Raw genomic sequence first — 24,857 nt, 5'->3', positions numbered from 1 at the left:
GCAGGCGGCCAATCATGGTGTCTAATCACGATCTGCTGCCGGCAAACCATAATTCAGTATAGGGAAGAGCGATGGCAATAGTGATCGCTCCACCCTATACTGAGGAGAAGATCGCTGCATGTAATAGCATCAGTCTCCTCCGCTAGCGATTGATGGGAAGGAATGCATCCTTCCTGACAATGGCCGGCAGACTCAATTGTCTAATATAGTCTTAACGTTTTTCCCTACCATTAACTATTTATTATAGAATTCCTTCCATTTACTTATCAAGATAAAAGAGAAATCCAAACAATGAGCCATGGTTAAGAAGGGGGAATTTTATATTCAAGTCCCAGAGCCCGCATTAGAGCCAATGGGGGATTGTCAGACAATTTTAATCTGGCCAGAGGTACCAGGCAGGGTTGCCCACTGTCGCCCTTATTGTTTGCATTGGCCATCGAGCCATTAGCAGCCCTAATACGCCTGTCACCCCATATTGTGGGGTTCAGATACGGTGAGGTTCAGAACAAGGTGGCTATGTATGCCGATGATACCTTGCTTTTCTTGGGCGATACTGGGTCATCCTTGGATGCTGCCATGTCACTTATAGATAGATTTGGTAATTTCTCTGGACTAAGGATTAATTGGCAAAAATCTGCTTTGATGCCGGTGGATGGACAGGACTTTTCAGTGGAGAGAGTGGATGATAGAATTCCCTGGGTGAACAAGTTCAAATATTTAGGGCTGTATGTGACGCCTAGATTGCTGGACTTTGAAGAACTAAATCTGACCCCCTTGCTTGCTACTTTCAGACTTAAGGTAAGAACTTGGTGTAGACTTTTTCTGTCTGTAGTGGGAAGAGTGAACCTTTTAAAAATGGTAGTAATGCCTCAGCTGCTGTATGTACTTAATAATGCTCCTGTCTGGATCCCTCTAGACAGGTTCAAGAAAATACATTCCATATTTAGAGATCTTATATGGAAGTATGGCCAAGCAAGGATTAAATTAGAGACGCTGCAATACCCTAAGACAGAGGGGGGTTTGGCAGTCCCTAATGCCTGGATTTATTTTCTGGCATCTCAGTGCCAGCACTTTAACCACCTCAGCCCCCATGGCTTAAACACCCTGAAAGACCAGGCCACTTTTTACACTTCTGACCTACACTACTTTCACCGTTTATTGCTCGGTCATGCAACTTACCACCCAAATGAATTTTACCTCCTTTTCTTCTCACTAATAGAGCTTTCATTTGGTGGTATTTCATTGCTGCTGACATTTTTACTTTTTTTGTTGTTAATCGAAATTTAACGATTTTTTTTGCAAAAAAATGACATTTTTCACTTTCAGTTGTAAAATTTTGCAAAAAAAAACGAGATCCATATATAAATTTTGCTCTAAATTTATTGTTCTACATGTCTTTGATAAAAAAAAAATGTTTGGGTAAAAAAAAAAATGGTTTGGGTAAAAGTTATAGCGTTTACAAACTATGGTACAAAAATGTGAATTTCCGCTTTTTGAAGCAGCTCTGACTTTCTGAGCACCTGTCATGTTTCCTGAGGTTCTACAATGCCCAGGCAGTACAAACACCCCACAAATGACGCCATTGCGGAAAGTAGACACCCTAAGGTATTCGCTGATGGGCATAGTGAGTTCATAGAACTTTTTATTTTTTGTCACAAGTTAGCGGAAAATGATGATTTATTTTTTTATTTTTTTCTTACAAAGTCTCATATTCCACTAACTTGTGACAAAAAAAAAAAACTTCTATGAACTCACTATGCCCATCAGCGAATACCTTGGGGTCTCTTCTTTCCAAAATGGGGTCACTTGTGGGGTAGTTATACTGCCCTGGCATTCTAGGGGCCCAAATGTGTGGTAAGGAGTTTGAAATCAAATTCTGTAATAAATGGCCAGTGAAATCCGAAAGGTGCTCGTTGGAATGTGGGCCCCTTTGCCCACCTAGGCTGCAAAAAAGTGTCACACATCTGGTATCTCCGTATTCAGGAGAAGTTGGGGAATGTGTTTTGGGGTGTCATTTTACATATACCCATGCTGGGTGAGAGAAATATCTTGGCAAAAGACAACTTTGTATAAAAAAATGGTAAAAGTTGTCTTTTGCCAAGATATTTCTCTCACCCAGCATGGGTATATGTAAAATGACACCCCAAAACACATTCCCCAACTTCTCCTGAATACGGAGATACCACATGTGTGACACTTTTTTGCAGCCTAGGTGGGCAAAGGGGCCCATATTCCAAAGAGCACCTTTCGGATTTCACTGGTCATTTTTTACAGACACCCCAAGGTATTCGCTGATGGGCATAGTGAGTTCATGGAAGTTTTTATTTTTTGTCACAAGTTAGTGGAATATGAGACTTTGTAAGGAAAAAAAAAAATCATTATTTTCCACTAACTTGTGACAAAAAATAAAAAATTCGAGGAACTCGCCATGCCCCTCACGGAATACCTTGGGGTGTCTTCTTTCCAAAATGGGGTCACTTGTGGGGTAGTTATACTGCCCTGGCATTTTCCAGGGGCCCTAATGTGTGGTAAGTAGGTAAATGACCTGTGAAATCCTAAAGGTGCTCTTTGGAATATGGGCCCCTTTGCCCACCTAGGCTGCAAAAAAATGTCACACGTGGTATCGCCGTATTCAGGAGAAGTTGGGGAATGTGTTTTGGGGTGTCATTTTACATATACCCATGCTGGGTGAGAGAAATATCTTGGCAAAAGACAACTTTTCCCATTTTTTTATACAAAGTTGGCATTTGACCAAGATATTTCTCTCACCTCATACATATACCATGGGTATATGTAAAATGACACCCCAAAACACATTCCCCAACTTCTCCTGAGTACGGCGATACCAGATGTGTGACACTTTTTTGCAGCCTAGATGCGCAAAGGTGCCCAAATTCCTTTTAGGAGGGAATTTTTAGACATTTGGATACCAGACTTCTTCTCACGCTTTGGGGCCCCTAGAATGCCAGGGCAGTATAAATACCCCACATGTGACCCCATTTTGGAAAGAAGACACCCTAAGGTATTCAATGAGGGGCATGGCGAGTTCATCGAAAAAAAAAATTTTTGGCACAAGTTAGCGGAAATTTATATTTTTTATTTTTTTCTCACAAAGTCTCCCTTTCCGCTAACTTGGGACAAAAATTTCAATCTTTCATGGACTCAATATGCCCCTCACGGAATACCTTGGGGTGTCTTCTTTCCGAAATGGGGTCACATGTGGGGTATTTATACTGCCCTGGCATTCTAGGGGCCCTAAAGCGTGAGAAGAAGTCTGGAATATAAATGTCTAAAAAGTATTACGCATTTGGATTCCGTGAGGGGTATGGTGAGTTCATGTGAGATTTTATTTTTTGATACAAGTTAGTGGAATATGAGACTTTGTAAGAAAAAAATAAATAATTCCGCTAACTTGGGCCAAAAAAATGTCTGAATGGAGCCTGACAGGGGGGTGATCAATGACAGGGGGGTGATCAATGACAGGGGGGTGATCAATGACAGGGGGGTGATCAATGACAGGGGGGTGATCAGGGAGTCTATATGGGGTGATCACCCCCCCTGGAAGGCTCCAGGGAGACGCCTGTATGTGTTTTGCGGATCCGATCCATCTATCAGTGGATCCGTAAAAATCATGCGGACATCTGAATGGAGCTTTACAGGGGGGTGATCAATGACAGGGGTGTAATCAATGACAGGGGGGTGATCAGGGAGTCTATATGGGGTGATCACCACAGTCATTGATCACGCCCCTGTAAGGCTCCATTCAGACGTCCGTATGCGTTTTGCGGATCCGATCCATCTATCAGTGGATCCGTAAAAATCATGCGGACATCTGAATGGAGCTTTACAGGGGGGTGATCAATGACAGGGGTGTAATCAATGACAGGGGGGTGATCAGGGAGTCTATATGGGGTGATCAGGGGTGATCAAGGGTGATCAAGGGTGAATAAGGGGTTAATAAGTGATAGGGGGGGGTGTAGTGTAGTGGTGCTTGGTGCAACATATTACTGAGCTACCTGTGTCCTCTGGTGGTCGATCCAAACAAAGGGGACCACCAGAGGACCAGGTAGCAGGTATATTAGAAGCTGTTATCAAAACAGCGTCTAATATACCTGTTAGGGGTTAAAAAAAACACATCTCCAGCCTGCCAGCGAACGATCGCCGCTGGCAGGCTGGAGATCCATTCTCTTACCTTCCGTTCCTGTGAGCGTGCGCGCCTGTGTGCGCGCGTTCACAGGAAATCTCGGCTCGCGCGAGATGACGCATATATGCGTGACTCTGCACAGGGCTGCCACCTCCGGAACGCGAATCTGCGTTAGGCGGTCCGGAGGTGGTTAAGGGCTGGATGGATTTTCAGGTTCCAGATGTGACAGGCAAGATACTGCAGCATTGGTTGGGCAGTCGAGATCTTATGTGTATACTGGAGGGGGCGGGAATGCATGGAGGGAGAGAGAAAGTCTTACTTATTGAACTTATGAAGAAAGTATGGGCGAAGGTGAAGCAGCTCAGAGGTGTGGGAGGAGTTGGAGAGCTTTCCCCAATATGGAATAATAATCTATTGCCAGAATTCACGTCTTTGTCAGGATTTAGGAATTGGGAATCCCACGAGGTACAGAGGATAGGTCAACTAACCGAGGGCAATGTATTTAAATCTTTCCAGGAAATACAACAAGAGTTTAAGGTCCCCAAGAGGTGGTTCTATCAGTATTTGCAACTGAGGCATGCCTATGAGGCCACGGCAAGGAAAGGGTGTAATATAGCTAAAATGGATGTGGTACAGAAACTTATTCTTCCAAAGGGGGGGGGAAGAGAGGATTGATATCACAGGTGTATACATTATTGCTGGACAAGTTTCTAGATGGGTTTCCTCTGTCGCGGATGACGAAGTGGGAGGGCGATTTGGGTGCAGTTTCCAAGTATCAGTGGGATGATATATTAGAGGCAGTTCCTAGAGTGTCTTTAAGCGAGCAAGCTAAATTGTCTCAGCTGTTTATTATTCACAGAGTATACAAAACACCAGTATTTTTACAAAAAATCGGGGTTAGGAATGATGATAAGTGTCCGAAGTGCATGGAGGAAGGAGCGGATCTGGTACATATGTTATGGTCGTGTTCTGTCATAGGAAGATATTGGGATGAGGTGCTGAACATGATTAATCGCAAATTGGAGCTGAGATTGCAAAAGGATCCTAAGGCGTGTGTGTTGGGATATGTGTCGGAGATAGGAGGAAGTGAGTTGGTCAAGGTGGCGGTGGGAAGACTGTTATATGTGGCCAGGAAACTGGTGGCGCAGAGGTGGATCCAGGGGAGTCCGCCAACGATCGAAGAGTTTGAAAGGAGGGTGAATGACATGTTGATTATGGAAAAAAGTGTGTTTGTTAAGAGAGGTTGTCCTCAGAAGTTTGAGAAGTTGTGGAATGATTGGATGTCTCATACTCATATTGTGTTATAAATTATGTCAGAAGTTTTCTTACTCCTTTTCATGGGGGGGAAGGGGGGGTAGGGGGGGAAGGGGGGGGGAAAGAGCATTAATTGGATATGCTTTGTGCCATAAAAAGTGTTTGGGGTTATATCTTATTTTAATGATGTATCTTGTATACATTTTCAGGTACCCATGATTGTTTATTCCTTACTGCTGTAGTTGGCATTTTGTCTGATGATGCAATTTATTATTGTACTTTATTTTTGTATTTTTCATGGCAAAATGTATAAGTGTTTACAGAAAATGATTATATTATAAAATCAATAAAAACGATTTGATTCAAAAGAAGGGGGAATTTGGCAGAAAAGTTACAGACAGCAGTTACCACAGAATTTGATTGCTATTAAAGAGGGAATTAAAATGAAATAAAATCCTGAAAACTGCAGGCTTTACTGTCCACGACAAGTCATTTGCTGATTGTATCTCTTTCAGAACGGATTAGCCCTGCCACAGAGGATCTGTTTTTGGAATACAAGGCGCACACCACATAGAGGTCACTGTCCCAGTTCAGGACTCACATACCCTTCAATGACTTTAGGTGCTGGACTGCCATCTTCAGCACCGTTAGTTTGTCCAGCTTGCGGGGTAAAGGGTCCGACTGGGGAAGCATGGCAGAAAGTTCCTCGATCAAGGTGTTCATTTTATTCCGCCGTCTCTTCTCTGTTTCACTGTGAGCCTGTCTGCAAGGAACAACTAAAAGTAATGAGAAATGGAGAAAGGAAGGCAGAAAGGAGGGACAACAAGATTTTTTTTAAAAAAGGGAAGGTAACAAAGTAAAAAAAAGCAAGGGAGGAAGGGACAAGAATAAAAAAAAGACAAAAGGACAAAAGGAAAACAAGAAAGGAGGAAGGAAGGGAGTAAGAAAGCAGGGGAATTTAAAATATAATGGAGAACAAAAAGGAAGAAAGGAAACAAAGAAAGACAACGGCAGGAAGGAATGCAAGGAAGAAAGTAAAGAAATGAATAAAAAGAAAATAAAAGTGAAGAAATGAAGGAATATATGAAATGTAAGGAAGTATAGAAAAGGAAGAAAAAAGGGATATTGTGTTAAGGAGTAAAAAAAAAAAAAAAAAAAAAAAAAGGGAGGAAACCTAAAGAACAACAAATTAGTCAAGGAGGAAGAGAGGGGAAGAATAAGGAAAACAACACAAAAAATAAATAAAAGACAATAAAAGTCAAAGCCATACAATGTGGCAGTTTATATCTTACTTGCTTTGGACATCGCTGCTGTCTGATCCTTCAGTGGTTCTGTGAGAAACAAACGAAGAAACGGTAAACTGCAGGAAGTGACTGTTCATATTTTTTTTGGGTAAGGGGGGAACTAACTCTTCTTGGGGAGAGAGCACCTTAATCAGTGTGAGGAGACTTATAGACCATACATGCTCCTCTGGAATTCTGGGAAGAGGGTATGCAAATGAGCTCTTATCAAGCTCTGCCTCTAATGCCACCAGATGTAAGGCAGCTATCCTGTAAGTCAGCTCTTAAAATAAGCCTTGAGACATGACCTATAAGCCAGCACCTCATCTCACCTCATTTGATATCCAAGTCATGTCTCAAGGCTTATTTTAAGAGCTGAACATCCCGATTTTTTTTTTTTTGTAAACGGGGTTTATTAAAAGATCATGTAAAGCACATGGCACATATGGCAGATTCAGCAAAAGTAGTAGCGAAGTTACAATTCCATTACAAAAAGATAGGCATGATCATATCAAAGCAAAGTATGGCAAACCAGAACCGTTCCAATACATGAATCAGTTCAAAGTATTCAATGGGCAGACAGTTAAAGGGGTTGTCCACTTTTTTAATATTGATGACCTACCCTCAGGATAGGTCATCAATATCAGATCAGTGAATAGGAAGGAGCCACTGAAGTGAATGAGGCAGCAGAGGTGTAAAATCACCTGCTCACCACTGTGGTTGCGATGGTGAGCTGGTAAACAATGAGAACACAGCACTCGTACGAGCACTGCTTTCTCTTCAAACAGCTGATCGGCAGGGGTGCCAGGAGTCTGCCCCCGCCAATCTGATATGGATGACCTATCCAGAGTGACCTGGATATACATGAAAGGTAGTTTGCCTACATGTTGTTATCTGTATGCCAGATCAACACATGAAATATATATCAGCTTTTGGGCTATGGAATATTTTAGAGTACAGCACACATTTGTAAAATGGTGTAATGTGTCGCAGGAGGTCTCATCTCTAACCCCAATACCTGGCCTAGTTTATGGGGACAATTCCTCTATTTAAAGATGACTGCATCATATGGGATAACCTGTTTTGCCTGAGATTTCTACATAGCTAACATGGATGAAATAGGGATATACCAGCACCTTCTGGCTAAAAATAAGGTCTTTCAGAAATATTCCCTCATGATGCGACCAGTCGTCTTCAGCCAGGAAACCTAAAGGACAGACCTGGGGAGAGCAAGGAACTGACCAGATAAGAAGAGTGGACAAAAAGTGGTAACAATTTTCCAATAATCAGCAATCAGCTAACAGGTCCACTGCATGTGCCAAAAATCTGCATCAGGACAAGGATACCTAGGACAATCAGTATACACAACCCTGCCTGTCCAAAATAAGAAGACCGGGGTTAAATAGGAGTGATAAATAATATATAGTTGCATCTATTGTTTACTGAAGATGAAAATTTTAAGTATGATAAAAATTAATTGTAGATATCCCAAACCGAGAGGGTATTTGAGCTTTCCATCTGTGACCTATTTTCAAGGAGGGGTCAGAGATTTTATTTGAGATGAGGTGGGAGTCTAAAACCGAAATTAGTCCTCTAGGGCAGTTGTGGCGAACCTATGGCACGGGTGCCAAAGGCGGCACTCAGAGCCCTCTTTGTGGGCACCTGAACCCTGGAAAAAGTCTATGGTGTCTATGGACACTTTTCCTGCCATTCATTAGCGCGGGGCGCACTATGAACAGCACAGGCAGCGCAATAAATGTAGGCAGGCTATTATAGCTAACTGATAAAGTACATGGAAGATATACTATATTGGACTGTAGTATTCAGGGTAAATTGCCGCGTTGGCACTTTGCGATAAATAAGTGGGTTTTGGGTTGCCGTTTGGGCACTCAGTCTGTAAAAGGTTCACCATCACTGCTCTAGGGCCTGGGAGCGCAAGACACCAATTACGGGATACTTTGATATGTTGGGCCCAGGTGGCAGGAATAGGAGAGAAAAAGCATGCCTCAACAGTAGGTATCTGCAAAATTGTCATGTCAGGAGCGTGCAATTTTTTTGTAGCTCTGAATATGTCCGTTCCTATTTTATATATTAGCATATAAAGTGCATTTGGAAAGTCTTCAGACACTTTCACCTTCATGTTTTGTTTTGTTGCAGCCTTTTTCTAAAAATAAAAAAATTCGCAGTCAACAAGCGACCAAGTGAAAACAGAATGTTAGAAATCTTTGCTTATTTATTGAATAGCAAAACCTAAAAACGTGCACTGATATAAGTATTCAAACCCTTTACTCAGAACTTAGTTGAAGCACCTTTTCCAGTTATTACAGCCTCCAGTCTTCTTAGGTATGATGCCACAAGGTCTGCTCACCTGAATTTGAGGATTTTCTTTTATTCTTCCTGTAGATCCTCTCATGCTTTCTCAGGTTGGATGGGGATTGTCGGTGGACAGCCATTATCTGGTCTCTCCAGAGATGTTCTTAAGTCAGGGTTCTGGCTGGACCACTCAAGGACATTCACACAGTTGTCCCTAAGCCAGTCTTGTGTTGTCTTGGCTGTGTGCTTAGGGTTAATGTCTTGTTGAAAGGTGAACCTTCGGCCCAGTCTGAGGTCTAGACCTCTCAGGATCAGGTTTTCATTAAGAATATCTCTATACTTTACTCAATTCTGCTTTCCCTCAACCCTGACCATTCGCCCTGTCCAAGTCGCTGAAAAACACCCCCACAGCATGATGCTGCCAACACCATTCTTCACTGTAGGGATGGAATTGGGCAGTTAATGAGCAATCCCTGGTTTCCTACAGACAGAACGCTCAGAACTGAGACTAAAAAGTAAAAATTTTGATTTAATTAGAGTAAGAATATTGTTTCTCACAGTCTGAGAGTCCTTTAGGTTCTTATGTGTCTATTACTGAGGAGATGCTTTTTTTCTGGCCACTCTGCCATAAAGCCCAGACTGGTGGTAAGCTGCAGTGATGGTTGACCTTCTGGAAGTTTCATCTGCATATAGAATGTTTGAAGCGGAGCCAGAGTGACCATTGGGTTCTGGGTCACTTCTCTTACCAGGGCCCTTCTTCCCAGATTACTTAGTTTGGTAGGCCAACCAGATTAGAGTCCTGGCTGTTCCAAACTTCTTCCATTTAAGAATTATGGAGGTCACTGGGCTCTTGGGAACTTTCAATGCAGAAAATATTTGAAACCCTTCTCCAGATATGTGCTCCACACAATCCTGTCTCTGATCTCTACAAGCATCCTCCCCATGGCTTGTTTTTTTTCTCCAATATGCATTGTAAGCTGTGAGACCTTATATAGACAGGACTGTGTCTTTCCAAATTATGTCTATTTAACTGAATTTACCACAGGAAGACTCCAGTTAATTTCAAAGATGATCAAGAGACATGGGAGGCCACCAGAGCTTAATTTCAAAAGTCATAGCAAAGAGTCTGAATACTTATGCCCAGACAAAATTTTATTAATTCCTTTTTAATAAATTTACAAACATTTATAAAAATATGTTTTTATTTTTCATTAAGGTGAATTGTATGTAGAATGATGGGGAAAAACTTAAACTTTTTTTTATTTTAGCACAAGGCCCCAACATAATAAAATGTGAGAGAAAGGTGAAAAGGTCTGAAGGCTTTCCAAATGCACAGTTAGGCTACTATCACACTCTCGTTTGGTGCGGATCCGTCATGGATCTGCACAAACGCATCCGTTCAGATAATACAACCGCATGCATCCGTTCAGAACGGATCCGTTTGTATCATCTTTAACATAACCAAGACGGATCAGTCTTGAACACCGTTGAAAGCCAAAGGGGGCCGGATCAGTTTTCTATTTCGCCCATATTGTGTCAGCGAAAACGGATCCGTCCCCATTGACTTAGATTGTGTGTCAGGACGGATCCGTTTTGCTCAGTTTCGTCAGACAGACACCAAAACGCTGCAGGCAGCATTTTGGTGTCCGCCTCTAAAGCGAAATGGAGACGGAACGGAGGCAAACTGATGCATTCTGAGCGGATCCTTATCCATTGAGAATGCATTAGGGCAAAACTGATCCGTTTTGGACCGCTTGTGAGATCCCTGAAATGGATCTGACAAACGGAAACCAAAACGCCAGTGTGAAAGTAGCCTCAGCTGTACAGGATTTTCACAAGTTTGCAAATAGACCTTATTAAATATCTACCGTTCTCTGCATACAGCTTTTATGCAGGCCTATGTGTCTCTATAGTTATAGACTGCAAACAAAGCTTGTGTAGTCTGACCCTGCGTTCAGGTGTTACTCCACTCCCTCAGTTACTCTCCTTGATAACATACCGACAGTAAAACAGATAGTTAGCAGAGAGTAATCGTGGATTTAGATGGGACAATTATGCAGGCTGCGCATTCAGTGAAGGAGACTGCTGTATTTACATGCAGTGATCTCCTTCACAGTACGAGGAGCAGATCACTATTTAGACTACACAATCTGCTGCACAGAAACTATCATCTGTGGTGCCTGCATCAACAATAGGATCACCCGATGATCATCGGATGATCGGCAGCACATTTGCATGGGCAGATTGTTTGGAACAACCATTCGCAGGAACGATCGTTCCCAATAATCTGGACGATTATTGGCTCATGTAAAATGCAGCTTAAAGGGGTCTTCCAGGAATACAGAAACATGGGTGCTTTCCTCCAAAGACAGTGCCATGTCTTTCCGTGTGTTGTTTGCGCTATTGCAGCTCAGCCCCATTCCTTTCAATAGAGCTGTACTGCAATTTCAGGCATGACCTGCGGACGGGTTCGGCACTCTTTATGGGAGAAAACATAATCCTCTAATTCTGGACAACCCCTTTAACATATGATTGTATGAGAACACTTCACAAGTTTTCTTTGTAGCCTGTACCCATGAAGAGACACAGATTTCAATAGGCGCTGTATAAACAAACCAGTAAGACATGTTATTCAAGACTATTTGCAAAGTTTTAGATGCCTTGGAGCCAGGGTTGCCAACTGTCCAGAAATTTCCAGGACCGTACATAAAAATGGGCAACATTTTTCCTGTGTCCGTTAAAAAACAAAATAGATGTGTCTGATTTTTTTGAGGCTGGTGGTAATTGACTAGCTTATTTTGGTGGTAATGATCATTTTACAGCTCTCAGTAATTGCTGCTAATGAGTTATTATCAGTATATTGAGCTGCCGCCCCATATTACTTATTAATTCATTATGGTTTTCCAATTTGTCCGCAAAAAATGTTAGCCGATTGGAGCATAAGAAACTTGCTGCAAAAGTTTACATTTTTTCCCTGCTATTCAGTATCCTGTAGTGGTGAATTTTTGGTCATTTCGCCATTAACCCCTTAGTGACCACCCATACACCTTTTTATGGCGGTCACTAAGGGGCCTTAGGCTGGGCCGCCACTTTTTTATGGCGGCCCAGTCTAAGCTCTGCATGGGTCCCCAGTGCAGCGGGGAACTGGCTCTCACATGATCCGGGCTATTTAACACTTTACATGCTGCGGGCAATGGCGCCCGCCGCATGTAAAGTGCTGACAGAGGGAGCGTACTCCCTCTGTCTGCCATCGGCACCCCGCAAATGCGATCGCGGGGTGCCGATTTGTGTGAAGGCTGCCTGGGGTCTGATGTAGGCCAAAGACCAGCCTTTAGTAATTTTCAGCAGGCTGCGCCTCTCTGGCACAGCCTGCTGGTAAATGTCAGAATAGCATTGCCATTAAAATGCAATGCACTATAGGGATAGTGCATTGCATTTTAAAAACAATCAAAAAGCTGTCTGTTATAGTCCCCTTGTGGGACTATTAAGTGGTAAAAAAAATAAAAAACAATAAAAAAAAATACCATCATACCCTTTTTTTTTCATTGAAAATACACTTTTCAATGAAAAAAAAAAATAATTACAGAATTGCTAATTTTTTTCTTAGTTGCCACCGAAAAAACATAATAACAAGCGATCAAGCCATTTAATCCAAAATAATACCAATGAAAAGTCGTCCCCCAAAAATCAAGCTCTCACACAACTCCATAGAAAATAAAAATAAAGAAGTTCTGGGTCTTGGGAAGTGGCAATGCAAAAACATTTTTTTCTTAAAAAATAAAAAAGGGGGTTTTTATTGCAAAAAAGTAGTAAAATGTAAAAAAAAAAAAAACTATATGCATTGGTATCACTGTAATCGTACTGACCCAGAGAATAAAGATATTATGTTATTTATACCGAAAAATGAACGCCGTAAAATGTATAACGTAAAAACGCAGTGCTGTTGCTGTTTTTCCCATCTCCCTCCCAGAAAGAGTTAATAAAAGTTATTCAGAAAGTTATGTGTACCCTAAAATGGCGCCATTAAAAACTAAAACTTGTCCCACAAAAAACATGCCCTCATAAATAATGTTGAGCGAACTTGTGTTTCAAGTTCGGCGTCTAAAGTTCGGGTTCAGGTTATCGAAGAATCACGTTATGGAATCCATAACGCAATTCTTCGATAACCCGAACACGAACTTTAGACGCCGAACTTAAAACACAAGTTCGCTCAACACTACTCATAAAGCAATATAGACAGAAAAATAAAAAAAGTTATAGCTCTTGGAACGCGACGATGAAAAAAGGAAGAAAAACGGTTGGTCAGTAAGGTCCAAAACAGGCTGGTCACCAAGGGGTTAATAGCAGACCAGTGATGATAGCGACCAACTGAAAGTAAAAGGATTTTCTGGTTTGCATCCACATTCCTTTAAAATAATCATTTATGAAGGCAGCTGTAATTTTGTAATGAATTTCTTTTACCTATATTGCTCCTATTTTCGGTTCTGGGCTGTGGTCACATGACCATGTCCATGCAGCTCCTTCTTATTTTCTGGGATGTCCATGGGCAGTGATAGGGGAGTGTCTATGTAACTAGTTGGGAGGGAGGAGCTATAAACCAGCTGGGGGTTGTTAGGGGCGGTGCTGGGGCAGTGGCAGAGGAAGGAGAAGTGCATCATGGGTTTGGTTGGATACAGAAACAGGAAGTGCTACATACAGGATGTAAAAGAACTAGAGTGACTGGTTTACATGGTGAAAATGGATCAGGAGAGTCCAAATTGGGAAAAAAGCACAGTGAAGATGTACTTGAGCTAAGCAACTACTTAAGCATATTGATTAAAAACCATGCTAATCCCCAGAAAACCTTTAAGGCCAATTATACATCCTTATCATCAATCCCTATCAGGGTACATATCGTAGTATGTAGCTCCAGCCTCGCATGGCCCTCCTGTTACAGGAGACCATGCTTCTACAGCCAAAGAGGTAACAAGAATTCCATTTCCTCACAAACATCAGTGACATCTAGTTTAAATAGCCAACAAATATTTCCTAGTTTGGGTGAATTGTTTTGCGGAGCAGAATTCTGCTGGGATGATTTGGCTCCGAAAGTGAATATTTTATAGCTGTTGTAGACTATTGTATTCCTTGGAATGTGCTCTTAAAGCGTCCTCCACCTACAGGGAAAACAAAGGCTACACCAGCGTAGATGCAGCTCGAAATACAAGAACTGCAGCCCTGAACATGAGATGTGCTCAGAATGGTTGTGGTGGGATCATGATCCATCATGGATCGTGCATTTCTGTAATACAGGTCATCCATTAAAATGAATGGGCTGTCGATACAATACACTTTCTTTATGGTGGCTATTCTAAAAGAGGGCATATGAATACAAGTGGTTATACAAAGGGGACAACGCCTTAAAAATAAATGTTACAATGATGTCAGATCCAGGATATGACTGGATTTCCTAATCTACTCTCCCTGGCTATTCAGGTGTCACCCAAAATAGGTAGGAGTCTTCAGCCATCACTAGGGGGTAGCTTGGTACACATGGATTTATATTGCTCCTCGACTTTAGGGCTCATTCAGACGGCCGTATGCTGCGGATCTCTTTTTTTGCGGATTAGATGCTGTCCCATTCACTTTTATGGGGACCTTTTCTTCCATTGCACGGCTCAGCAAAAAAATGAAACATGTCCTATACTGGTCAGTGAAAATCAGGACATGGCCTTATTGAAGTCTATGGATTAGCAAAAAAACTGAATGCAATCAGTTTTTTTGCAGACATGCTGAACTGTCAGCAAAAAAACGTATCTGCATTTTTGCGGACAGCATCCGGCCGTCTGAATGAGCCCTTTGGGTCCATTTGCACGTCAGTAAGTGTTTTGAGGATCCACAAAACACGGACACCGGCAATGTGCATTCCGCAATTTGCGGACCGCACATCGCCAGCACTATAATAGAAAATACCTAATCTTGTCCGCAATTGCGGACAAGAATAGGACATGTTCTATTTTTTTGCGGAAATGGAAGCACGGATGCAAATGCAAATGCGGTCAGCACATTCCGGCCCCATTGAAAATGAATGTGTCTGCACCCGTTCCGCAAAATTGCGGAACGGATGCGGACCCATTTTGCGGATTTGTGAATGGAGCCTTAAAGGGGTTGTCCGAGTTATGGGAAAAAATAATATAGCACTGAAAATCTGATATATAACTAAGCTAAGCAAGTTTTATTCAAAAACAATATATATATATGTATTTCCTCATTTCCCTAGTTCTTTTCTGGCCCTTTGCTTACATGCAATAAAAACAAGAGCTGCCCTGAGTGAGATGTCTGCCTGCTGGAGACTCTGCAGCATGTTGTAAGTGTAGGACTACAAGTCCCAGCTGTATAATGACACTGCTAAGGGAGTGAATACAAGAGCTGCCCTGAGTGAGATGTCTGCCTGCTGGAGACTCTGCAGCATGTTGTAAGTGTAGGACTACAAGTCCCAGCTGTATAATGACACTGCTAAGGGAGTGAATACAAGAGCTGCCCTGAGTGAGATGTCTGCCTGCTGGAAGACTCTGCAGCATGTTGTATGTGAAGAACTACAAGTCCCAGCTGTATAATGACACTGCTAAGGGAGCGAATACAAGAGCTGCCCTGAGTGACATGTCTGCCTGCTGGGAGACTCTGCAGCATGTTGTATGTGTAGAACTACAAGTCCCAGCTGTATAATGACACTGCTAAGGGAGCGAATACAAGAGCTGCCCTGAGTGACATGTCTGCCTGCTGGGAGACTCAGCAGCATGTTGTAAGTGTAGAACTACAAGTCCCAGCTGTATAATGACACTGCTAAGGGAGTGAATACAAGAGCTGCCCTGAGTGACATGTCTGCCTGCTGGGAGACTCTGCAGCATGTTGTAAGTGTAGGACTACAAGTCCCAGCTGTATAATGACACTGCTAAGGGATTGAATACAAGAGCTGCCCTGAGTGAGATGTCTGCCTGCTGGAGACTCTGCAGCATGTTGTAAGTGTAGGACTACAAGTCCCAGCTGTATAATGACACTGCTAAGGGAGTGAATACAAGAGCTGCCCTGAGTGAGATCTCTGCCTGCTGGGAGACTCTGCAGCATGTTGTATGTGTAGAACTACAAGTCCCAGCTGTATAATGACACTGCTAAGGGAGCGAATACAAGAGCTGCCCTGAGTGACATGTCTGCCTGCTGGGAGACTCAGCAGCATGTTGTAAGTGTAGAACTACAAGTCCCAGCTGTATAATGACACTGCTAAGGGAGTGAATACAAGAGCTGCCCTGAGTGACATGTCTGCCTGCTGGGAGACTCTGCAGCATGTTGTAAGTGTAGAACTACAAGTCCCAGCTGTATAATGACAGTGCTAAGGGAGTGGATACAAGTGCTGCCCTGAGTGACATGTCTGCCTGCTGGGAGACTCTGCAGCATGTTGTATGTGTAGGACTACAAGTCCCAGCTGTATAATGACACTGCTAAGGGAGTGGATACAAGAGCTGCCCTGAGTGACATGTCTGCCTGCTGGGAGACTCAGCAGCATGCTGTAGGTGTAGGACTATAAGTCCCAGCTGTATAATGACACTGCTAAGGGAGTGGATACAAGAGCTGCCCTGAGTGACATGTCTGTCTGCTGGGAGACTGCAGCATGTTGTATGTGTAGGACTACAAGTCCCAGCTGTATAATGACACTGCTAAGGGAGTGGATACAAGAGCTGCCCTGAGTGACATGTCTGCCTGCTGGGAGACTCTGCAGCATGTTGTAAGTGTAGAACTACAAGTCCCAGCTGTATAATGACACTGCTAAGGGAATGGATACAAGAGCTGCCCTGAGTGACATGTCTGCCTGCTGGGAGACTCTGCAGCATGTTGTATGTGTAGGACTACAAGTCCCAGCTGTATAATGACACTGCTAAGGGAGTGAATACAAGAGCTGCCCTGAGTGACATGTCTGCCTGCTGGAAGACTCTGCAGCATGTTGTAAGTGTAGAACTACAAGTCCCACCTGTATAATGACAATGCTAATACACACAGGATCTTCCCCCTACCTTCTTGTGCAATGCTCTCTCTAGTGCAGGAATGGCCAACCTGAGGCTTTCCAGCTGTTACTAAACTACAACTCCCATCATGCCCGGACAGTCTACAGCTATCAGCCTACAGCAGAGCATGGTGGGAGTTGTAGTTTTACAACAGCTGGAGAGCCGCAGGTTGGCCATGCCTGCTGTAGTATGTCAGCTCCAGTGCCCAGCATTGTCTCCTCACTGCCTGCAGAGCTGTGCAGCTGAAGGGGTTAAGAATCCTAGCAGAGAGTAGACGGCAGTGAAGGGGGGCGTGGCCAGCACAGTGACGTCTCGTTTACAGGCTTGTGAACGACCTTTAGCAGGGAGAGAAGCTGACATCACAGGTCATGTGACCCTCAGTGAAATCTGAGAAACCAGCCACTGGAGATAAAGTGAGTTAATTGGAAAGCTGTTACATTTGTTTAGTTAGGAACATAGAAAGAACAAAAAAATAACTTGGATAACCCCTTTAATGACAGCTGTATTTATCTTTATGCAGTTAGCTCCCCCTTGTGGTGGCTACAGGAAACCAGAATTTTGGCTGTGTGAATGAAAGAACCCATTATACAGGGAGTGCAGAATTATTAGGCAAGTTGTATTTTTGAGGATAAATTTTATTATTGAACAACAACCATGTTCTCAATGAACCCAAAAAACTCATTAATATCAAAGCTGAATATTTTTGGAAGTAGTTTTTAGTTTTAGCTATTTTAGGGGGATATCTGTGTGTGCAGGTGACTATTACTGTGCATAATTATTAGGCAACTTAACAAAAAACAAATATATACCCATTTCAATTATTTATTTTTACCAGTGAAACCAATATAACATCTCAACATTCACAAATATACATTTCTGACATTCAAAAACAAAACAAAAACAAATCAGTGACCAATATAGCCACCTTTCTTTGCAAGGACACTCAAAAGCCTGCCATCCATGGATTCTGTCAGTGTTTTGATCTGTTCACCATCAACATTGCGTGCAGCAGCAACCACAGCCTCCCAGACACTGTTCAGAGAGGTGTACTGTTTTCCCTCCTTGTAAATCTCACATTTGATGATGGACCACAGGTTCTCAATGGGGTTCAGATCAAGTGAACAAGGAGGCCATGTCATTAGATTTTCTTCTTTTATACCCTTTCTTGCCAGCCACGCTGTGGAGTACTTGGACGCGTGCGATGGAGCATTGTCCTGCATGAAAATCATGTTTTTCTTGAAGGATGCAGACTTCTTCCTGTACCACTACTTGAAGAAGGTGTCTTCCAGAAACTGGCAGTAGGACTGGGAGTTGAGCTTGACTCCATCCTCAACCCGAAAAGGCCCCACAAGCTTATCTTTGATGATACCAGCCCAAACCAGTACTCCACCTCCACCTTGCTGGCGTCTGAGTCGGACTGGAGCTCTCTGCCCTTTACCAATCCAGCCACGGGCCCATCCATCTGGCCCATCAAGACTCACTCTCATTTCATCAGTCCATAAAACCTTAGAAAAATCAGTCTTGAGATATTTCTTGGCCCAGTCTTGACGTTTCAGCTTGTGTGTCTTGTTCAGTGGTGGTCGTCTTTCAGCCTTTCTTACCTTGGACATGTCTCTGAGTATTGCACACCTTGTGCTTTTGGGCACTCCAGTGATGTTGCAGCTCTGAAATATGGCCAAACTGGTGGCAAGTGGCATCTTGGCAGCTGCACGCTTGACTTTTCTCAGTTCATGGGCAGTTATTTTGCGCCTTGGTTTTTCCACACGCTTCTTGCGACCCTGTTGACTATTTTGAATGAAACGCTTGATTGTTCGATGATCACGCTTCAGAAGCTTTGCAATTTTAAGAGTGCTGCATCCCTCTGCAAGATATCTCACTATTTTTGACTTTTCTGAGCCTGTCAAGTCCTTTTGACCCATTTTGCCAAAGCAAAGGAAATATAGGGTGTTGATGTCATTAGACCACACCCCTTCTCATTACAGAGATGCACATCACCTAATATGCTTAATTGGTAGTAGGCTTTCGAGCCTATACAGCTTGGAGTAAGACAACATGCATAAAGAGGATGATGTGGTCAAAATAGTCATTTGCCTAATAATTCTGCACGCAGTGTAAAGACGTGCTATGAAGAAGCCCAGGAATTTCTACCCATTTACAGGAAATAATACTGTGACTACACTATGGCGGCAAAACTTATGAGATTGGCACCATTTCTTAAAGGGGGTTGTCCCATCTCAACATTTATGGCATATCACTAGGATATGCCACAAATGTCAAATAAGAGTGGTTCCCAGAGGTGGGACCTGCACCTATCTCTATAAATCTCTATAATGGGAACCCTGAAGTGAAGTACATCTGCATCCTCTCCATTCACTGCTATGGAACATCCAAAAATATTTGAGCAAGTGTGGCCACCTCTCCAGTCTCTGCTAAAGGGCTGCTGGAAAGAGCAGTCTGCACTCGGCTATTTTGAGAACTCTTGGCAGTGATGGATGGAGGGTGGCTGGGCAAACGTGGCTGTTTCACTTCAGGGGGATCAGCTCTAGAGATAGAAGCAATTCCAAGAGGTAGCGCCTGCACCTGACATTTGTAACATATATTCGCAACATGCCATAAATGTTGAAAAGAAATTGCCCCTGTAATGAAGATATTCTGCTGGTACAGTTGATAGAGTCACTCTGGTTGTGTGGTTAATGGAGACCCTTTCTACTGTATTTTGAATCTTAAGACTTTGTTAAAAAGGTTTATAAAATGTATAATCCCAAAAGACAAACCAGATTAACCGAGGAACAGGGATGGAAAGGAACTTACTGTTTATCAGATTCACTGTGTTTCCTTTTTCGAGGATATCCCACCATGAGGGAAGTGAAGGGATTTGAGGAGTTGGCTGTAGTACCTGGTTTAGGCCCCAGGATGCTGGAGACAATGAGGCACTGACTTGGTTCCATTATCAGGGTATCTATGGAAGAAGACAACAGTCATGAATCCAGAAGCCGGAGTAAGTGTGCTTGTTAAATACAAGGTTTAGCTCATACTGCGAGAGGTAAAATGGTATTTGGTTTCTACCCTAATCCACAGTTACAATGACAATGGCCACGTGTTACAAGGACCCAGTTAAAGAGACATCATGAAGAAAACCTGCAATTTTATTAGAACCCTTTGTGGTTATCAGCTGACTGTCACCACTGGTTTCTAGCCCCAATAAAGGTCCATTCACACGTCCCTGTTTTGCGGATCCACAAAACACGGACACCGGAAATGTGCATTCCGCAATTTGCGGACAGCACATCGCCAGCACTATAATAGAAAATGCCTAATCTTGTCCGCAATTGCGGACAACAATAGGACATGTTCTATTTTTTTGCGGAAACGGAAGCACAAATGCGGACAGCACATTCCGGCCCCATTGAAAATGAATGGGTCCGCACCCGTTCTGTAAAATTGCAGAACGGATGCGGACCCATTTGGTCATACACTTCCCCTAGAAATGCAGAGAGGATACACACTGCTCTGGAGTAGTGGGGGAGGTTATCTGCATTTTGATTGGTCTTGTCTGTCTCTGGTTAGCTGTACATGAGAGGATACACACTGCTCTGGAATAGTGGGGGAGGTTATCTGCATTTTGATTGGTCTTGTCTGTCTCTGGTTAGCTGTACATGAGAGGATACACACTGCTCTGGAGTAGTGGGGGAGGTTATCTGCATTTTGATTGGTCTTGTCTGTCTCTGGTTAGCTGTATATGAGAGGATACACACTGCTCTGGAGTAGTGGGGGAAGTTATCTGCATTCTGATTGGTCTTGTCTGTCTCTGGTTAGCTGTACATGAGAGGATACACACTGCTCTGGAGTAGTGGGGGAAGTTATCTGCATTCTGATTGGTCTAGTCTGTCTCTGGTTAGCTGTATATGATAGGATACACACTGCTCTGGGGGAGTGGGGGAAGTTATCTGCATTCTAATTGGTCCTGCTAGTTCATGTGAGGAGAGCAAGGGCTTATGGAAAGCAAGGGAAATACAGGATGGCCTCAAGGACAGGGCAAAGATCATTACAGAAAGTGCAGCAGAGGCCATCTTAGGAAGATGCTGAAATAGAGGCACAGAGAAATATGGTTGCTAAGAGCTGAATCAGAAAGGTAAAATTAGCTGAAAAATAAAGCTTCATAAATATCTTCCCTTCAGCATCACATATGTTAGGAATTCTTATTTTTGGTAGTGAAATGGCAGCTACACTTTAAAGGGAAAGTATTGGGTTAGTCCTATCATTTACTACTGCATGAGCAGAGCTCCACTTTCATGGGAGGAAGCACTTTCCATTATGCACACTGCTTCCCCTGGGCAGGCAACCACTGCTACATAAGGAATGGAACAAGTGCTAAATGGTCATGGTCGATTTTAAGAGGGTGGCATACTAGGCATTTGCACAGGGCTCCTAGTTTGCCCCTCTCGATATCTGGACTGACAGAAGAAATCAGAAGGCTGGATAATGTATGCGTAGGCGAAAGGTTGACAATGTCTAATTTGCAACTTTAATCTGGCTATCCACTGACATTCACCCAACATTGGCTAATAATGGAGAGGACTCCTTAGTGCTTCAGCGCACAGAACATCCAGGCTGACTGCAGGGGACGCCAGTGAGAACCAAGCTACAAATGATATATTCAGAACCACGATTTTTCACCTATCCAGCCATTGGAGCAGCATGGTGGGGTAAAACCGGGACAGACTCTGCTTCACTATCTAGCTGTGCTCTGGCAGTATTCTTTGGAATGGCAGCATTGTGAGGGAAATATATGGCACTGTTATGTGTACACTACATGGTGGTATTATCTGTACACCGTATGGGAGTAATATTTAGGCATTGTGTGGCAGTATTACCGTATTTTTGGACTATAAGGTGCACCTCAGTGCAGATCCCCATTATTCATTAGACCTCAGATAAGACCCTTATCAGACCACCAATCCTCATCAGACTCCCAAATCAGACCCCCTTTCTTCATCAAACCTCAGTCAGACCCCTCAACCTCCATCAGATCAAACCCTCCCCAGCCTCCAATCAGCCTCAGATAAGCTCCCCAACAGAACCCCCCAGCCTCTGTCAGCCTCAGATCAGACCCGCCAGCCTCCATTAGCCTCAGATCAGCCCCCCTATCAGATGAAGATCAGACCCCTAATCAAACCCTATCAGCCTCAGATCAGACATTTCAAAAATAATAAATAAACTTGCCTCGCTTGTTCCGGACGGCACTGCATATCCAGAACTCACCACCCTATCGCTTCCGCTATGTACTATGTCCTGCCACTGTGCGCGGTTAGGATACCGTATAGCAGGACCCGGAAGAAGACCAGGGAAGGTGAGTACAGCCAGCGCAACGCTGCCCTCACCTCCCTGTGCCTCCTGCATGCTAATTAGCATTTAGACTATAAGACGCACTGCCACGCAATGCGGGGGGAAAGTGTGTCTTATAGTCTGAAAAATACAGTACTTAGCATTGCCTGGCAGTATTCAGGTATAAAATGAGCAGTCTGACAAATGGGCCAACACTTAAAGGGGTTGGGCACTTTCTTCTTACTGATAACCAATGTGTATATAAGGCCTGTTTCACACTTTTTAATTCCGGTTTTGAGGTCCGGAATTAACCGGATCCATTTTGATTTTGCACTTCAGTATGCATCCATTAGGATGCGGTTGTGTGAAATCAAAAGGGCACAAACCGGATCCAACGCTAAATACATTCAAAGGGTGACAGATCCGTTTTTGTAGGCTCGCCAAAATAAGGATCCGTCACCATTGACATTGTTTTCAGTGATGCGGTTTGTTCCGTTTTGATGACTGGACACAAAAACGCAGTTTGCAGCGTTTTCTTTGTCCGGTCACAAAACAGAATGCTTACAGTAACAGAAGACATCCTGAACGGATCTCTTTCCATTCATAATGCATTAGGACTAAACTGAAACATTTTTTTCTGATTTTGAGATCCTCTGCCGGATCTCAATACTGAAAAACAACAACACAAGTGTGAAACAGGCCTAAGATGAATATATGGCACTTAATGATATTCTGTGCAGTTTGCTATATTTCAATAGCCATGCCCCCTTGTTAGACAAATCTTCTGTGCCATGCGCATAGAGGTCCTGTCCATAAGATGATAGCTGGTGGAGGGTCATGTGACCAGACATCACTAAGCCTCCTGATGATGGATTCCCATTTACAGTAAACAGCAGAGATTCAACCCATCCTAATGGCTTTTTTTCTTAGAACAACCTGTGCCTACTGCACCTTAAACACCATTTATATGCAGCTGCCAGCCTCACCCAAGTCATTTAGGCTAATGTGGAGTTCCCCTATAAGAAGCCACAGCTAAGAACATGAGATAGGAGCTATATACTAAAAGTCATGTCACCCAATTGTTTGCTCCCATTTTCTTTGCTGTTGATCATTTCAAACAAATGAAAAAAAATGGTGTAGTGTTAACTCCTTAAGGACACAGCCTTATTTCACCTTGAGGACCAGGCCATTTTTTGCAAATCTGACCAGTGTCCCTTTAAGTGGTGATAACTTTAAAAAACTTTGATATATCCAGACCATTCTGAGATGTTTTTTTCGTCACATATTGTACTTCATGACAGTGGTAAAATTAAGTCCAAAAAAATCTTTATTTATAAAAAAAAATACCAAATTTACCAAAAATTTGTAGAAAAAAGCTAATTTCCAAGTTTCAATTTCTCTACTTCTATAATACATAGTAATACCTACAAAAATAGTTATTACTTTACATTCCCCATATGTCTACTTCATGTTTGCATCATTTTGGGAATGATAATTTATATTTTGGGGATGTTAAAAGGCTTAGAAGTTTGGAAGCAAATCTTGAAATCTTTCAGAAATTTTCAAAAACCCAATTTTTAGGGACCAGGTCAGGTCTGAAGTCACTTTGTGAGGCTTATATAATAGAAACCACCCAAAAATGACCCCATTCTAGAAACTACACCCCTCAAGCTATACAAAACTGATTTTACTAACTTTGTTAACCCTTTAGGTGTTGCACAAGAGTTATGGGCAAATGGGGATGAATTTTGAAAATTTAATTTTTTTGCCATTTTCCATTTTAACCCATTTTTTCCACTAAAAGTAAGGGTTAACAGCCAAACAAGTCTGTATCTTTATAGCCCTGACTCTGCAGTTTACGGAAACACCCCATATGTGGCCGTAAACTACTGTACGGGCACACAGTAAGGCATAGAAGGAAAGGTGCGTCATATGGTTTTTGGAAGGCAGATTTTGCTGGACTGGTTTATTTACAACGTGTCCTGTTTCAACCCCCCTGGAGTAGAAACTCCCTAAAAGTGACTCCATCTAAGAAACTACACCCCTCAAGGTATTCAAAACTGATTTTACAAACTTTGTTAACCCTTCAGGTGTTGCACAAGAGTTATTGGCAAATGGGGATGAAATTAGAAAATTTCATTTTTTTGCCAAATTTTCAATTTTAACCCATTTTTTCCACTAACAAAGCAAGGGTTAACAGCCAAACAAGATTGTATCTTTATTGCCCTGACGGCGGGGCGTAGAGGGAAAGGAGCACCGTTTGGTTTTTGGAGGGCTGATTTTTATAGACCGGTTTATTTACACCGTGTCCTGTTTCAACCCCCCTGATGCACCCCTGTAGTAGAAACTCCCTAAAAGTGACCCCATTTTGGAAACTACGGGATAAGGTGGCAGTTTTGTTGGGACTATTTTTAGGGTACATATGATTTTTGGTTGCTCTATATTACATTTTTGTGAGGTAAGGTTACCAAAAATTGAAATTCTGAAATTTCATCTCCATTTGCCATT

At 42.7% G+C, this 24,857-nt stretch overlaps 1 protein-coding gene across 2 annotated transcripts in view; it reads right to left on the bottom strand.

Annotated features, from left to right (window-relative positions):
• The window catches only part of ARNTL2 (aryl hydrocarbon receptor nuclear translocator like 2), a 101,889-nt gene that overhangs the window by 21,927 nt on the left and 55,105 nt on the right, over positions 1-24,857 (bottom strand). For both annotated transcript variants that reach the window (XM_040435725.1, XM_040435733.1), the window contains exons 2-4: positions 19,836-19,983; positions 6,691-6,729; positions 6,004-6,161 (exon numbers count right to left, since the gene is read on the bottom strand). In XM_040435725.1, coding sequence (XP_040291659.1) covers positions 6,004-6,161; positions 6,691-6,729; positions 19,836-19,983 — 345 coding nt within the window. The remainder of the gene's footprint in view (positions 1-6,003; positions 6,162-6,690; positions 6,730-19,835; positions 19,984-24,857) is intronic.

The sequence above is a fragment of the Bufo bufo genome, chromosome 1, assembly GCF_905171765.1.
Source record: "Bufo bufo chromosome 1, aBufBuf1.1, whole genome shotgun sequence".
In the NCBI taxonomy this organism is placed as follows: domain Eukaryota; kingdom Metazoa; phylum Chordata; class Amphibia; order Anura; family Bufonidae; genus Bufo; species Bufo bufo.
This window is presented reverse-complemented; position numbering and strand designations above follow the sequence as displayed.